Consider the following 15,008-nt stretch of genomic DNA (forward strand, 5'->3'; position numbering starts at 1 on the left):
TTTCCACCTTTAAACTTTGCAAAGTCTGAAAAATTCTGGCCATGTCATGGAATGTCTACTTACCACCTCCAACAAGCTGGGAGGTGGTAAGTTGTCACTGGCCTCAATGGCTGGCCACCATTCAGTTACTTCCTAAACGACTTCTTACTAAATCCAGAATTACACAAGAGATTCCTAGATAAATGCATACACAGCAACATTTTAATCAGTCAACTGTGTGAGGGAATTTCTTGAATCAGTGTAGATATTATCTACAAAAAATTGATTGTTTTGGCAGTTTACAAATTCTGTTCCAAGCTGTATTTCAAAATACAAACCTAAATATAAGAGAATGCCTAAAAAAATAGTACAACTTTAACCTTGATTTAACTTCTCCTTTAAACCAAAAAATGTCCTAACATCGTATTCAGATGGATTAAATTCAACCACTATAAAACTATAAGGAATGTCAGACTGTATTACTGTACTGGTTTTAGAAGTGAATTTTCATTAATACCCAAAAAGATTTTTATGGCTATTAAAAATAAATTGGCCTTTTTCATTTAAATATTTAAAAGGTTGCACAAAACGTTCTGATATCAGTAATCAAAAAGGCATTAATTTTATTATATTTTTTTGTTAACAGTAGGAACTATGGTGCTGAAGGACCTTCCAAGTAAAAAGCAGTTCTCTTTGGGGATATTAGTCAATTAATTTAATAAAGTTCTGTTTTAAGACGATTTTTCTTTTCTGTTGCGAGGTGAGTCTGCTCCATTTGAAGTTAATGTTCCATTGATTCCATTTTCTAAAAATAAAAAACAAACAAACATAATAATTAACTCTTTTCTCTGGATTCCAAGCCCATACATTATGAAGATTTAAAACATCTTAATAGAGAACTTTAAAATTAATTCAGGGGAAGAAGCTTCAAGCACATCATAAATCAGAATGTTTCTCACAGATGTTTTAACAGTATAATGACCAGAGATTTCTACGGGCCCATTTTAAAATGGTATTCATTTTCGCCTCTAACAAAAAATGACTGAATCACTTTCAACCACTTTAGAACATTAGGGAAAGGGAGGAAGCAGATCGTTCTGGAAAATACAGCTCATCAGTTTTCTCCCTCTATGTGGTAACATTCTCTCAGCAATTGTGCCGAAGGTATGCAGGGCCATCACTCATATTTTCTGAGATAGCAATGCATTTTTTCTTCTCTGACCCTGTATTCTATTCTAGATTTCACTTGAAGAACTTAATAGTTTTGCCCAAGTTTGCTCCTCTCTTCCCCTTTTCTTCATTCCCCAGGCCAAATATGTAACAAGATAGGCCAAGCCATCTACTAGTACTCTGGAGAAATAAGTATAATAGTCCATTTGTGAGCTGCCTGGGAAATACGGATAGTCTTTGGGTTATGATGGCAACTGGGATTGGAATTTCCATCATTAAGAGATGCAGGCGTAAAGTGTGACATTCAGGTGATCACACTGTTTACTGTTGGCAATCTTGGCAGTGCTGGTTGCCATCATAACTCCAGAATCATGTGGGTTGTTAAGTGAGGACCTGACATGACGACAACATGGGCAGGAATTCCAGACAAGCAGGCTGATGTTTGTATGTGTGAGGAAGGTGTGTGTGTGTGGTGGTGCTGCATGTTGGCCTTTGGAACGAGAGTAAGCGCTATGGGGTGAGTGCCAGTAGTGGGTTCCACTTACTTGCTACTGGTTCAGAACCGGGAGCATGTGTGCGCGTGCGTGCTTGCTTTCCTCACAGCGCTACTGCAAATGCACAGAGCGTCTAAGATGACGTCCGGGCAGGTGGGCAGAACCTCCCACCGCCGCCACTATCGGTTCGCCCAAAGTGGGGTGAACCAGTAGAAATCCACCACTGGTGGGTGCTATGGAGAGCTAGTGAGAGACTTCCAACCTCCTGCTGGCTTTCCAATTGACTTGTGGGAAGTCAGCAGGTAATTTTGCCAATGGTGACTATATGCCTGCAAGACACTGCAACCATTGTAATTGCAAGCCAGTTGCCCAGTATTCATTCACATGACCCACAGGAATGATGCAATGGCCACAACTTTGCACACTGGGTTGTTCAGCGAAATTGTTCTCTTTGAACAGTCACTGAATGAGTTTTAGTAACCCAAGAATTGCCTGTACTAGATGACCAATGATGTGTTTGAGATTTGTATTAGAGAACTTGTTATCAGATTAAACCACATCATTTATAGTTTCCTACTTGTGCAAAGCAACTACTTCCTTTTTGTACTTCTGCCAAAAGTATACAGAAATCTAATTAAAGCACTAACCTCTTTCTTTTTTCGATAGCTTGCCTTTTGTTGTCATAAACTTCTTTTTCATTGGTTGAGGAGGGGAAGAATGTTCTCTCCACCTTCTTAATTGGAAATTAATGAATTTCCACATCATAAAGGCCTGTGTTAAACAGATTGATGCCAGCACACTGATTCTATAAAGACCAGATACAGAATATTAGAATTCCTGATGATCCAGAGATGGAAAGTATTAGAAAAACTGTTTCTTTTAAGAAGATGTTTCTTGAAGGCCACTAATTAATATTTAATTTGCTTGTCACCAGTGCAAACAATTTGGTATATTGGTGGACTAGCAAAAGGAAGATCATAAATAGCAATACATATATTAGAAAATGCAAGTTCATGTTTCTATGCAGCAACTAAATTAGGATGCTATGGATCAGAAGATGAGATATAATAGTTTAACCTGGGGCACATCTGTCTTGCATTCTGAAGACCATTTTTACTATATCTTCTGAAAGAGATCAAACCATATGGCTAGATAAATGCCAGCACAATATTTGAAGAATAGAAAATATTGTGATAGCATGCTTCCAAGAACTGCAAATACAGTCAGAGTCTTCTGTAATAAAAAATAAACACGGTTATTCTGAAAGTGTGCATCAAGCTTCTTGCTGTTATTTCTCCTCTTCTTCCTTTTTGTACTTTCTAATTATCAGACAGCACTAAGCAGTCACTTTCACTCTACCATCAAACTGTAATTAAAACGTAACATTGGAAAAAAAAAATCAAAGTAAATTTAGTGCCAGGTTTTATATACAGGATTAAGAAATGTGAGGCTCTCAGCCTAATTTCAGATTTTTTTTTTTGTTAAAAATACAGATACAGAACCTAGGAAGAGCTGGTGCCTTTGGGAAAGTTGTTAAAGGGAAAACAGAATATGCTAAAAGAATGTATTTTCACCCTGACTCTTAACTTTGGTGCCATTCACTATTAAATATTTTGGTAACCATGAACTTGCAAGTGACCCTTGATTTACCACAATAATTTGTCATTAAGTGGTGCAGTGACAGGATTGCCCCCAATTTTATAACTTTTGTTGCTTTGGTCATTGAGCAACTTAACCATGGTAATTAAGTGAGAAATTACATGACTCTGACTTGTGACCATCTGCTGCTTTCCCATGGACTTTGCTTTGAAACCAGCTGGGAAGGTTGCAAATGGTGATCATGAGACTGCACGATGCTGCAAGTGTTATTAACCGGCTTCCAAGCACTCAGATTGCAATCAAGTGACTGCAGGAGTTCAGTGATTATTGTTAAGTGACAAGATCAGTCTTATCACAACTTTGAATAGTCGTTAAACAAACCGTCACAAGTCAAGGACTATCTGTATCATATAATTATTATCTTATTTATTCTAATTCAAAACAGATGACACAATTAGCAAGCATCGGCTAATTTGGAACATTAGAATTTAGTTTTCCCTCCCCTGAAAATGATTCAAGCAAGCCCAGGTTAGGAAAATTATGATTTTAAAGCATCATAAAAATGACAAAAGAATTTGCAAAATATAGTAAAAGGTATTTTAAATATTCATTTTCTTTCTTCTAATAATATACCCAATATTCCTAATAAAGACTTTCTCAACAGCTTTCTCAAGCAATTAGTTCAAGACAAATCTCTTTGAAAATAATGTTTATTATGTTTTAATATCATATGGTCCAAGAACACACATCTATGTTATACCTGATTGGTAACACATTAAAGTTTCCAGTACTAAAATCCAAAGTTTGATTCTCTGCTCTAGTAAGGCCAAATCCAACAGTAAGGACAGACAGAATTAAGGTCAGGAGTCTTCCCAAAACAAAAAGAACAGCCCACAATGTAAACCTAGCAAAAAGAAATAAGAGATATGTGATTTATCAGAATTCATTCACCAATTGTGTTACTCACATCTTCAATTTCAGATATTTATACGCATTATGTACTAAGTTTTCTGGGCGAATAATTCTGCCTGCTAAGAAAAAACATTTTTGAAACATATCAGGAAAGATTCTTCTGTATATGATATTATTGAGCTCTGGCACGGATTTGATACAACATTGCTATCCCCCACTGATAAATAAGGCACAAGAAATCTTCTGGAAAGGCTATTGTGTACTCTTCAGTTGAAGGATATATTCTATGCGAATATTCCTAGGTATGGACAAATCAAAACCATCCTTTAAAATGAACAAATTTGAGCTCCTTGCATGTAAATAATATACCAATTGTGTTTAATTCTATTTTGAATAAAAAGCTCATATAAGCACAGCTACTAATATATGACAAACAGCATACATCTTTGATTTATCTAAAAAGTAGGTAATATTCACTGTATTGTTATATACAATATATTTATGTATTTATGCATGCAGCAAGTATTAACTAAATATGAACAATATTTCTCTACAACATTTATAATGTGAGAGATAGTATATGTGAGATATGACAAGTAGAAGCACGTACCCTTTCTGGTGTTTTTCATCACTGAAGTAAAAAAGTCTGGAGATATGGAACAGAAACTCCACAAAGTAATGTAACACAAGAAGAACAAGACCAAGATGGGTCAAACTATAAAAAAAGAAAAAGAATACACCAGATGTTAATTGCCAAAGAAACAAAAGACCTTTAGAACTACTACCACCAATAGCCTCCCACCGGCCTGTACTCTCTCATAGAGAGGGGCTCCTCCAGGTGCCGTTGGCCAAACAATGTCGACTGGTGGCCACCAGGGGGAGAGCCTTCTCTATGGGGGCACCTACTATCTGGAACGAGCTCCCCCCGGATATACGGAGGATCCCGGATCTGCGCACCTTCCGCCGCGCTCTAAAGACCTTTTTATTTCACCAGGCGGGCCTGGACTAACTTTCTCCTTCTTTTTAAACATTTTTAATATTTTTTAATATTTTTTAGTATTTTTAATATTCAAAGTTTAAATTTGTTTTAAATTAATTGGAGTTTTAAATCTGTCTGGGCCGAACTATTTAATTCGATTTTATCTCTGCTTTTTAAATTTTGTATGTATGTATTTTATGGTTGGCTGTTCACCGCCCTGAGTCCTTCAGGAGTAGGGCGGTATATAAATCAAATGAAAGTAAAAGTAAAGTAAAGTAAAGAACTGTTTGTCATAAAAGTGGATTTTGAGAACATTTGGTACATCTAGGATAGAATACCAACCTCAAATTCTCAACACAACTAAAGGATGGCAACTGGTGTTGTCTCATCTTTCCTTTGAGTTGTGTAAAGAACAATATACATCTATTTGCATGGTAGAGAAGACAGCAGATTCCACGAATGAGTAGCTGCCAAGTTCTCTCTTTCTAGAGACCTTTGCTATTGCCATGCTATCTAATAAAATGTGGGATGGAAACCTTCTAATCATTGGTACATGTTGAAAATTGATATGCACTTAAATTGTACATATAAAATTTGTACATAAAAAATTGTACATAAAATTGATATGTACAATTGATATAGCTTAATTTGGCTTCTAAACTATGCTGCAGGAAATATTGCAACATGATCTTTAAAGAATCATTGGAGGCACAATTTTTTAAAATTTTATTTATTACAAATGATTGGACTGTATCGTACAAATTACCGGACTCCCTCCCCCAGCAAAATAACAATGCCACTCACTTTAACAGATAAGCTCCAGTGATATGGAAAAGATATAGTCCAATGTAAACAAGCTGGCGAGGAATATCTTCCTATGAAAGAGATGCAAGCTTATGAATGTTCCAAGAATTTTTATCATATTCAATTAGCTTTCATAATTGTGTTTCTTATCTATATCCCTCTCCAACTGTCAGCCCCAAAGGTTACAGAATATGCTGTTTCGGAATTATAGGAATTGTTGGCCATTATCTAAGAATACTTAGAAAAAATATTAAACTCATTAATTTACTGCAAAATTGTCTGATCAATAAATCCTCTTTTTCTTGCTTACTTTTGTTTTTAATGGAAAATACCATACATGTTAATGATATAAAACACTTAACTATTCCATTAGTGCCTAAAAATATTGTTTAATTTATGTAGTGATTTTAAAAAAGGACACTATGACAGGGTATATAACATGCTACGCTGTAACAGTTTATTTATTCATGTCTTGGTGTACTGTATGAAATCCGCCAAAAAGCTTTATTAAAATAAATGATATCGCTCAGGATATCATCAGAAGTTCCAGGATAGGTAGATTTATAACTTCAGTTCCATACTGTAGCAGCTCTTGTCACAACAGTCCAAAACTGAATATGGGGCATATTTGAGGGTGGGGAAGAGACATAATGTTAAACTACAATCTTAGAAGAAGAAATTACGGAAGGTTCATTTCTTGGTTCTTTAAAACTAATCAAGAAGTTGTTTCTCAATTTGAGAAGCTGCTCGAACTGGTTGCAAAAGCAGGGAAAAGGGAGACAGATTTGGACTGGCTGGAACAGGAAGCAAAGCCTTCCATATATGCACGTGGGACAAGAGCACAAGAGCCTGAAGTTACATATCTAAACCTTACATTCTCGCTGACATTTTTTTCAGATTATGCGCAAATTCCATTTCAAAGGTACATTTCTTTGCAAATCCCATAGACAAAATTCTGCTTGTTGGCTAGATAACCATATGTATTATTTATGCATTTAATTTGTAAGCTTGTGGACAAGGTATTTATTAGATGCAATCTTACTTTTTTTATCTTCTGAAAATAGAATTCTGGAAAGGCATGAAACCAGTATGCCATCTGTGAGATATAAAAGAACTTCATTTGAAACCTGCAGAATACAACATGTACAAATCAAAATTAAAATGTACTGATTATTTCATATAAAAACCTTTATTGGGCTAAGTTTTTACAATGGAGTAATATTTGAAATTTTTTGGAGCATATAAAAACTAATGACATAAGATTACTGTAGATGCATTGCTAATAAAATAACTTGTTATTTGCCTGAAAATACTATATATCTTTATACATAATTAAGTAGATGATTATTTTAATAACTACAAAAGTCAGGTGGGATAGAAGAAATTATTAATTAAATTCTTAATTAAAAGAACTCACGGCATTGATGTGTGTGGGTAGTCTCTCCAGAGTGATGTTGGATCCGATACATAGTTTTCCTGAAAATAAGACACAGGAAATATTAATCCAATGCCCTGTGAAGTTGCTTAACCTCTTTCTAAGCATGTCCGATAGCATGGAAGGCTGACATAGAAATCTGAGTTAAATGAATTAGCAAGCCTCAAACTGAACTGTGATTCCTCATTTTAAACAAAGTGCTTCTAAATTCAAGAAAGAGAAGCAACAGTTTTATGTGAACTACATAGAGCTCAAATTAATGCCAGATGCATATAAGGCAACTTCAACAAAATGTGAACTCCTTGTTGTACCATAAAAACTATCTGAGAGCCTTTCCTAGCCACAAATGTATCTTGGATGGCAAGTCGTCGTTAACAAATAAGTTGATAAACTTATACACCCCAACTACAACCCCCACTTAATAATTTCATTTAGCAGCATATTATATATATATATATTGCATTCTAAGTGTATCATTTTAAACTTCGGTATCTACTGTCCCAGGAAAGTATTGCTCTTTCTTGGATCTTTTCACTTGTATACTGCAGCCAATAAGAACAGCCATTATTAGTATATTATTTATCTTTGATTTTCCCATCAAGCAATAAAATGAATGGCACTATCTGTGTACTTACAATTTTTCTGGAAAACCTAACACTGATACTTTGAGCATTCCATTACGATAAAACAGTATAATGACTCAAAAGGGAATTATAAAGAAAATGAAAAACAATTTTGATGTGGTGACTATTTTCAAGGCAACATAATTGTGTGATCATAATCAACTGTTTTACTCCCCATTATATATCTTCCTCTGACTTACTCACCGACACAAGGATGCTTGTTCCCCAGACGCAAGAGAAAAGGTAAAATGCACTGAGTTGTCCAGATTCATTGAATTTACTGTGTTTTGTTTTGGAAAAATGCATTCGCCTGTTAATTTTCTAAACAAAAAAGGTATCTCATTATTGATAGTTAAGATAGTAAGTTACTTGTCATATATATCAAACATCCATAATGCAATCAATCAACTTCTACTGTAGTAGTGCCCGTTATTATTCTAACAAACAGTACTTACATCTAACACATATTCTTGAATAACAGCATGTATGATTATTGCCACTAGCATGTAGAAGAAAACAGTAGCCAGATCTTTGATACCATAATGATATAATGTCACTGTTTCTGTAGGCTGGTTTTCTGAGAGGAAAAAAGAACAATATTTAAGAATGCATTTGTTTTAACCAGCCTCATCCAATTTATATCAGGAATAAAAACATATATTTTGTTTCTATATTCCAAGCCAGTACTAACCAGTAGTAGTACAGGAAGAACAACGCTGGTAACAGTTTAAAATATTGTCATTGATCAGATTTTTACTATCTTCCTGTCCAAATTTTAAATTCAAAAGTTCATTAGCAAACAAATAGATTTAATTTAAGTTATGATTCCTAAACTGTGATCTGCAGATCACTGCTGGTTCATAGGGATTTCCAGGTTGATTTGCTAATGCCTGTCCTCTGCCTTAGCTCTGCCCTTCTCTTTTCATTGGCAATTAGCTGGCTGGCTGACCATTGATGCAAGAGAGAGGCTGAATGAAAGCAGAAAGTAGGCTCTGGCTTGGCCAGCTGGCTGATGGTGCACTTAACCAGGTCTCTAACAGTCAGTTGTCCAGAGTCTGCTAACCTCTTAGCTCAAGTAAACAAGTAAGCTCTTCATTTTGACATACTTTTTTTTTTATAAAAAAGTTAATTTAAAAAGTTCTTTTAAAATGGAGGACATGACTATATTATAAACAAATTCATCATGGGATTTCTTTTAACATGAGAAGAAGAAGGGAAGGCTATGTCTTTTCGGAACATTTAGTGGTTTGTGTTATAGAAAGTTCAAGCAATACTCCTTTAGAGGATGCAAAGCAGATGCCAAGCCATAGTTTCATACCATGTAAACAAGCTTTGTAAGATTTATTTCCTCTTTTAGAAAACTGATTCCTTTCTAGATTTGCCGTATGCAAAGATATGTCATTTTGTTAGAACTCACAAAGATTTGCTTGTACATTAAATGCAAGTCAAAATTAGAAACTTGAATCAAATTGTGACACTGGGCTTTTATATTGTGTCTGTCTGTCTGACTGTGGATCTAACTATCATCTATCTTTCTATCATCTATCTAATTTATTGGCTGCGCATCTTACCATAAGGTAAAGAATATAGACAAATCATATTTTATTGTTTTGATGAAAGAACTACCATGTTTTCCCGAAAATAAGACCCTGTCTTAATATTTTTTTGAACCGTGAAATAAGTGTTTGGCCTTATTGCCATGCACTCAAAGCCCAACTGGGTTTATTATCAGGGGATGTCTTATTTTGGGGGAAACAGGGTAATTGATTTTCTACAAACCAAGAAAAAGATGAAATCTCCCTCCATGAGAGGAAGAATGAGCAAAGACTGAAAGAATCCAAATCTCAGAGCCTTTCAAACAGCACTGATTCAGAATTGAACCAGTATGATTATATATCTAAACCACTTCTGTGGTCTCAAGCCACAACTGGAGCAGCTTTATTAACACCCACTAAACATTCCTGCTGGTGCTTCTGTATGTCATTCACATTTGGTTATCATTCAAGATACAATATGTTCCTGGTGTACAATAATATTGCATACAAATACCCAAACATTTATTAGAAGATTACCTGTAACAGGAATGGTAATATTGTACTGAAGTGTAACAAAGACAACAGCTGCTTTGGCTGTAACCTGCAATAAAACAATTTGTCTGAATAAAACTGTGATTGCACAGTAAATCATAGGAACATCTACATTCTTTCATATATCTGAAAAAATACATTGAACAAACTGAAAAATAATGAACCAGGCCGAGTCAAAAATAAAGGATAACTGGCTAATTGCAAATAAGCATTGAGGCAATTTTTTGGGGTTGCTTGCTATTGTTTGTTTGTTTGAAGCTCCATGGGAAGAACTGAATATAAACTTCCTTGGCCAGTTACCTGGAAGGAAACTATATCTACAGCATGGCAAATGAGTTATAAAATACAGCTGTGTCCAAATAATTGTATTGTATTAATGGTAATGCTATCAAATTATTATTTTTAACCACAAAAGCCTTATAGCAGTCATTAGCCAATTAGAAATTTAATCAGGACAAACCTATTAGGAAATCACAGATTGGCAAAATAATACTGAACAGACTTCATCTTCTGCAATCTCTTCTTCATATGATGAAGAACTAAATTAGTATTACACTGATTAAATACATTTTACACAGTGGTGGCTGAGTTCATAGTGAACCATCATTGATTTAAGAATGGGTTACTCAATCCAATTTCCTGGCTTTGCACAACACTGAACCCTGCATTAACGATACCGGTTGCATTCAGGAAAAAAAAAAAATCTGAATGGAAAGCCAATCCATAATCCACAGGATATTCAGCCTACGAAGTTTGGGATTTCAGCCAATGATTATTCAGCACAGGACTGAATATTCTTTCTTGGAATTCTCATTTCACACCTTTCAAGAAGGCAATGATTTCCTCCATGGTAAAAGTGATCAGAACTAGAAATGCGAAAGTTACGCCATTTAAACGCTTTATTATCTTCTGGAGCAAATTTTCTAACAGTGGGCGAAGCTCCAAAGCTTTTGTGTCCCCGTCCCTCCCGCCCCCCTCGAAAAGCAAGCTATGGAACTGGGGGCCTGCTGCAGCCCTTCTTCCGGTACCCGTTTCTACACTCCAGCTGTAACAGGCAAAACTGGATACGTGTCACACCATCCTCAGGGGCGTGAACCAACCCCGCCCCTTCGGATGTGCACCGCGGGCGGCTCTCTTGTACACGTCACCAGCCATTTCACCTTTTCCGAAGCGGAGGGGAGGAGTCGCTTGCCGCAACGCCCCATGGGGTTTGTAGTTCGTCGGCTGCACACAAAAGGCAGCGCGTCTTCTCTCTCTCGCTCCCCCCCCCCTCGTCTCCTCCTCCCTCCAGCTTCGGCAATGGGAGACGCCTCGCCTTCCAGCCTCCCCCCCTCTTTCGCCCCAACCCTTGCCGGCCCTTCCCGCCCCGAAATCGCAGAGGCGGCCAACTCTCCCCCCCCCGCCCCGCCATCGAGTGCCACGTAACCCATCCGAGACCAGGAACTCCCGCGCTGGAACGAAGCGTGCGGGGCACAGCTCCTTTTCCAAAAACATGCAACTCTCTCTCCCTCTCTCTCTTTTCCTCTCCCCTGCCAGTTTCGGTCAGCTCAGCATCGCTGCTGCTGCAAAGGCTTGCCTCCAAACCCGTTCGATCCATAATTGATTTCCCAGGAAAGGGGCGTAAAATACAAACGAGTGCAAAACGGGCTTTCGGCGTAGTATTTAAACCCCGGTTGCGCCAGGACGCTGCAGGTGCCCGAAAAAGCTCCACTGAGACGGGCGACAGAGCTGCAGTGGGTGGGATTGGAGTGGACCCTCTTGGACGAGAGTCTAACGGTCTGATGAACCAACAGGGACAAGGACCCGACCGGCCGTACCCGTGGAGAAGGGACCACTGCTCCCGCCGGCAGGTGGTTGCACCTTTTGAGTTTGCTAGTTCGCATCACCTCGCTAGCTGTCATTACTATGTACAGCCCTACCTGCCCCCTTCTTTTCAGACAAGAGCAGGCAATAATAGGAGGAACGACCGAGATGACCAGCTATGACCCGGAGGAGAGACCCTTCCACATGGGAGTCACACAGTAGGACCCGATCGCCGCTTGCTTGTTATTTTCCTCTTCTTCTATGCTAGCGACCTGGTAGTTTCGACAAAGATTTGCGAGCAAGAGACGATCGCCTTCCTCCTCCTCCTCCTCCTCCTCCTAATCAGCCAAGCAGTTAGTGGTACTGGGAGGGGAGGGAGGGAATCCATATGTTCACAGGGTATCTGGGTATCTCTAACACGTACACGGATTCAGGCACTGCATTTACCCCACCCCGGCAACGGCAGGAGAAGCGGCAACCGAGGCACTGAAAGGCTCACGCCCTGCGACTAGAAATCAGTTCTGGCTTTCCTGGTGTTAACCATCCCCATTCGGTGCCCCCTGGTCGGAAACATCTTCCCCGCTAACCTCCGCCCGGCCCTTCCTATCGGGTGTCCGGCAGCCTCGCTGAGGTCTTGCAGCGCCTTTGCCTTCTCCCGCCTCTCACCTCGAACATGAGCCCCAGCAGGAAGACCATGGCCATGCAGGAGACGATGTCCGCGTGGTTCTGCACGACGAACTCATGGCTGAGCACCGGAGGGTTCTTGTTCGTCTTCTTGCGGATCGCCATGGCGAGACCCTCCTCGGCCTCTGCTCGGTGGCCTCTCCCTCCGTCCCCTCGCGTGTCTGCTGCGGGGCCCGAAAAGAAGAAAGCTCCGCCAGCCGCTCCGCCCAACTTCGCCTCCGCCTTTTCGGGCGACTCTCTAGCTCCAGCGTCGGGCAAAAAACCGCCACTCGTCGTTTCCTGCCCCTCAACTCCGAACGGAGGGACCTCGCTCCCTGTGGGTAAGTCGCAGGGAATGTGCGACAGCACCCCCTTTCGGATAGGCGGACCCAAATCCGGAACGCGCACCTGATTGGCTGTGGCAAAGACTTGAAGAGGCAGCTGAGACAGCTTGGGGGCGTAAAGGGTAGAGAAAGTGGGTGGTCCTTCGCCCAGCCCGCTCGCGCGTCACTTCAACGTTCAGGAGGATCGTTAGCCAATCACAAAAAAGCTGTCCTGCGGAGAAGCGCGCGCCTCCGGAGTGGTTTTGATCGTCTGTTGTCTGCTGAAGCTGCAGTTTCCCCCCCCCCACCCACTGTTGTCATTCACCAGTTGGGTGCTGTCCAAACAGGAATTCTAGACCGTTGATTTTTGAGAGTTGTAGTCTGAACACCTTCTAGAGGAATCCGGCTCTAATATTCATCTAACACAATTTGTTCTTCTCTTTTCCTTTTATTAAGCAGGAGGTTTTACAACTACAAATGCCTACAGTTATTTTGTTAACTTCTTGTCGACTTGAAATTGTTTGAAAGTGAGTCTTACTTACTGTATTTCAAATAAAAATCCCAGCTTTTTACTTTGGGCTTCAGAAAATATGCAAAAAGTCATTGCAGAGATGACTATCATTGGAAAGTAAATATTGTTAAGATCCAGGATGAGAATTAAATCTCATTTGTATGGGAATCCAACTGAAAACACATGAGTAGACTAGTCTAGCATCCTTACTGTGCAAAAGTTTAAACTTAGAACTTGTGAAGCAAAACAGTTTGGGCTTATTCAGTTTTCCAGCAGAGGCCCAACTTGAAAGGAGCTTTATAGTAACTTTCATTGCTCTCGAAATGTGGACTTTGATCCTCAGAATTTTCCATAGTAACTACTAGCGTGGAACTAATGTGTACATATTTGGAGAACTCTCTGATTAGGGGAGGTGATTTTAGAGGACAAACTTTGACGTTTTCCACTCACCTTTTCTCTGTATCTCTTCCTTGCTTGTTCTTTCTTTCAGATTATAAGCAATAATCTATTTTGGAAGTTGCACTCCAATAGCAGGTCAGGATAATCTAGCACAGGGAGACTCATCTTATAGCAATGCCTGATAGTCAATTAAAGAAATGTGGGAAATCTGTTCTTTGAAAATGTCCATAATGCCTAATTTCTCTTCATTTTCTTCCAGTTAGCATTCTCCCAAGACAAAGAATGCCTTAGTCGCAGGGATATCAACCTGGCGGCATGTGTCACGCGCAGGCCACACCCATCCCAGCTCCGCAAAGGCAAAAAACATCACAATACTTTATGTGATGTCACGTGACGCAATCGAGTTTGATATCCATGCCTTAGTGGCTACATATACTGTATATATTTATAATAGAGTTTTTCAAAACTGGTTTTAAAATGGTCTCTTAGGTCTATTTTTCTAAAAAATTGAGATCATATTACCATGGATTGCCATTCAATCCACTTCTGTAGCTCTTGGGAATCAAAAAACATGTAGCAACATTGGTACCTTAACAGAATGTTATAAACATACCTATTAATTCTAAACTCAAAATAGAATGTGTTTTTAACTTAGATCTTTTAGTATTATATTTTTTCATAGTTAATTTTTTTTTATTTCACAAGATTCTATATATTTTATTTTTTTTCTAATTGACATGGATATTGCTGATTTGCTGTCAGCAGTGTAAGCATGTAGCTCTCCTTTAGGGCTCAGATGAAATGCTTGGTATAATCAATGTCAACTTTTCATAATGTTCAGTAGTATGCAACTTCATTATTCCAAGCATTTATATCTGCCACTCTACATAGCTTATATAAAGACCACACAGCTTGTTCTAATGCCTTACAGGCTTTTCCTAAAGCATTCACCAAATGTTATTGAGCTACAATTTTCAGCATTTATTACTAAGGAGTGCTTAAAATTATAGATCAACACTTCAGCGACACATTTTCCCACATTGGTTAAAAAAGTGCCATTGTTATGAATGTAAAGGCTGCAAGCTCAGGTATTCAAAAGTTTATCAGACTGTAGGCCAAACAGGCTCAGACAGACAATTCATATTCATAAGGGAAAGATGTTTTCTGTGATATGAACATAGGAAGATAATCCAGCCCCTTGCTCTGCTAGATATAACAAAAGGTTTG

General features: G+C 38.6%; 1 protein-coding gene across 1 annotated transcript; it reads right to left on the reverse strand.

Annotated features, from left to right (window-relative positions):
- Nucleotides 1-578: 578 nt before the first annotated feature.
- TRAM1 (translocation associated membrane protein 1) lies at nt 579-12,980 on the reverse strand. Its single transcript, XM_034429953.3, has 11 exons — nt 12,552-12,980; nt 10,068-10,131; nt 8,451-8,572; nt 8,200-8,316; nt 7,355-7,413; nt 6,980-7,064; nt 5,938-6,008; nt 4,765-4,869; nt 4,003-4,146; nt 2,291-2,448; nt 579-784 (listed from the first exon to the last, which is right to left on the reverse strand). The coding sequence occupies exons 1-11, from the start codon at nt 12,672-12,674 to the stop codon at nt 711-713; spliced, it is 1,122 nt and encodes a 373-aa protein (XP_034285844.1). The 5' UTR covers nt 12,675-12,980; the 3' UTR covers nt 579-710.
- Between the last annotated feature and the right edge of the window lie 2,028 nt (nt 12,981-15,008).

This window comes from Pantherophis guttatus, chromosome 3, assembly GCF_059756535.1.
Source record: "Pantherophis guttatus breed Tessera chromosome 3, ASM5975653v1, whole genome shotgun sequence".
NCBI lineage: Eukaryota > Metazoa > Chordata > Lepidosauria > Squamata > Colubridae > Pantherophis > Pantherophis guttatus.

Coding starts and splice junctions, on each gene's coding strand:
- TRAM1 (XM_034429953.3), bottom strand. CDS start 12,674: ATGGCGATCCGCAAGAAGACGAACAAGAACCCTCCGGTGCTCAGCCAT. Junction 8,573..10,067: donor TATTACCATTCCTGTTACAG/GTAATCTTCTAA, acceptor TTTTCCTCTCAG/AAAACCAGCCTACAGAAACA. Junction 8,317..8,450: donor TTCAAGAATATGTGTTAGAT/GTAAGTACTGTT, acceptor TTTTTTGTTTAG/AAAATTAACAGGCGAATGCA.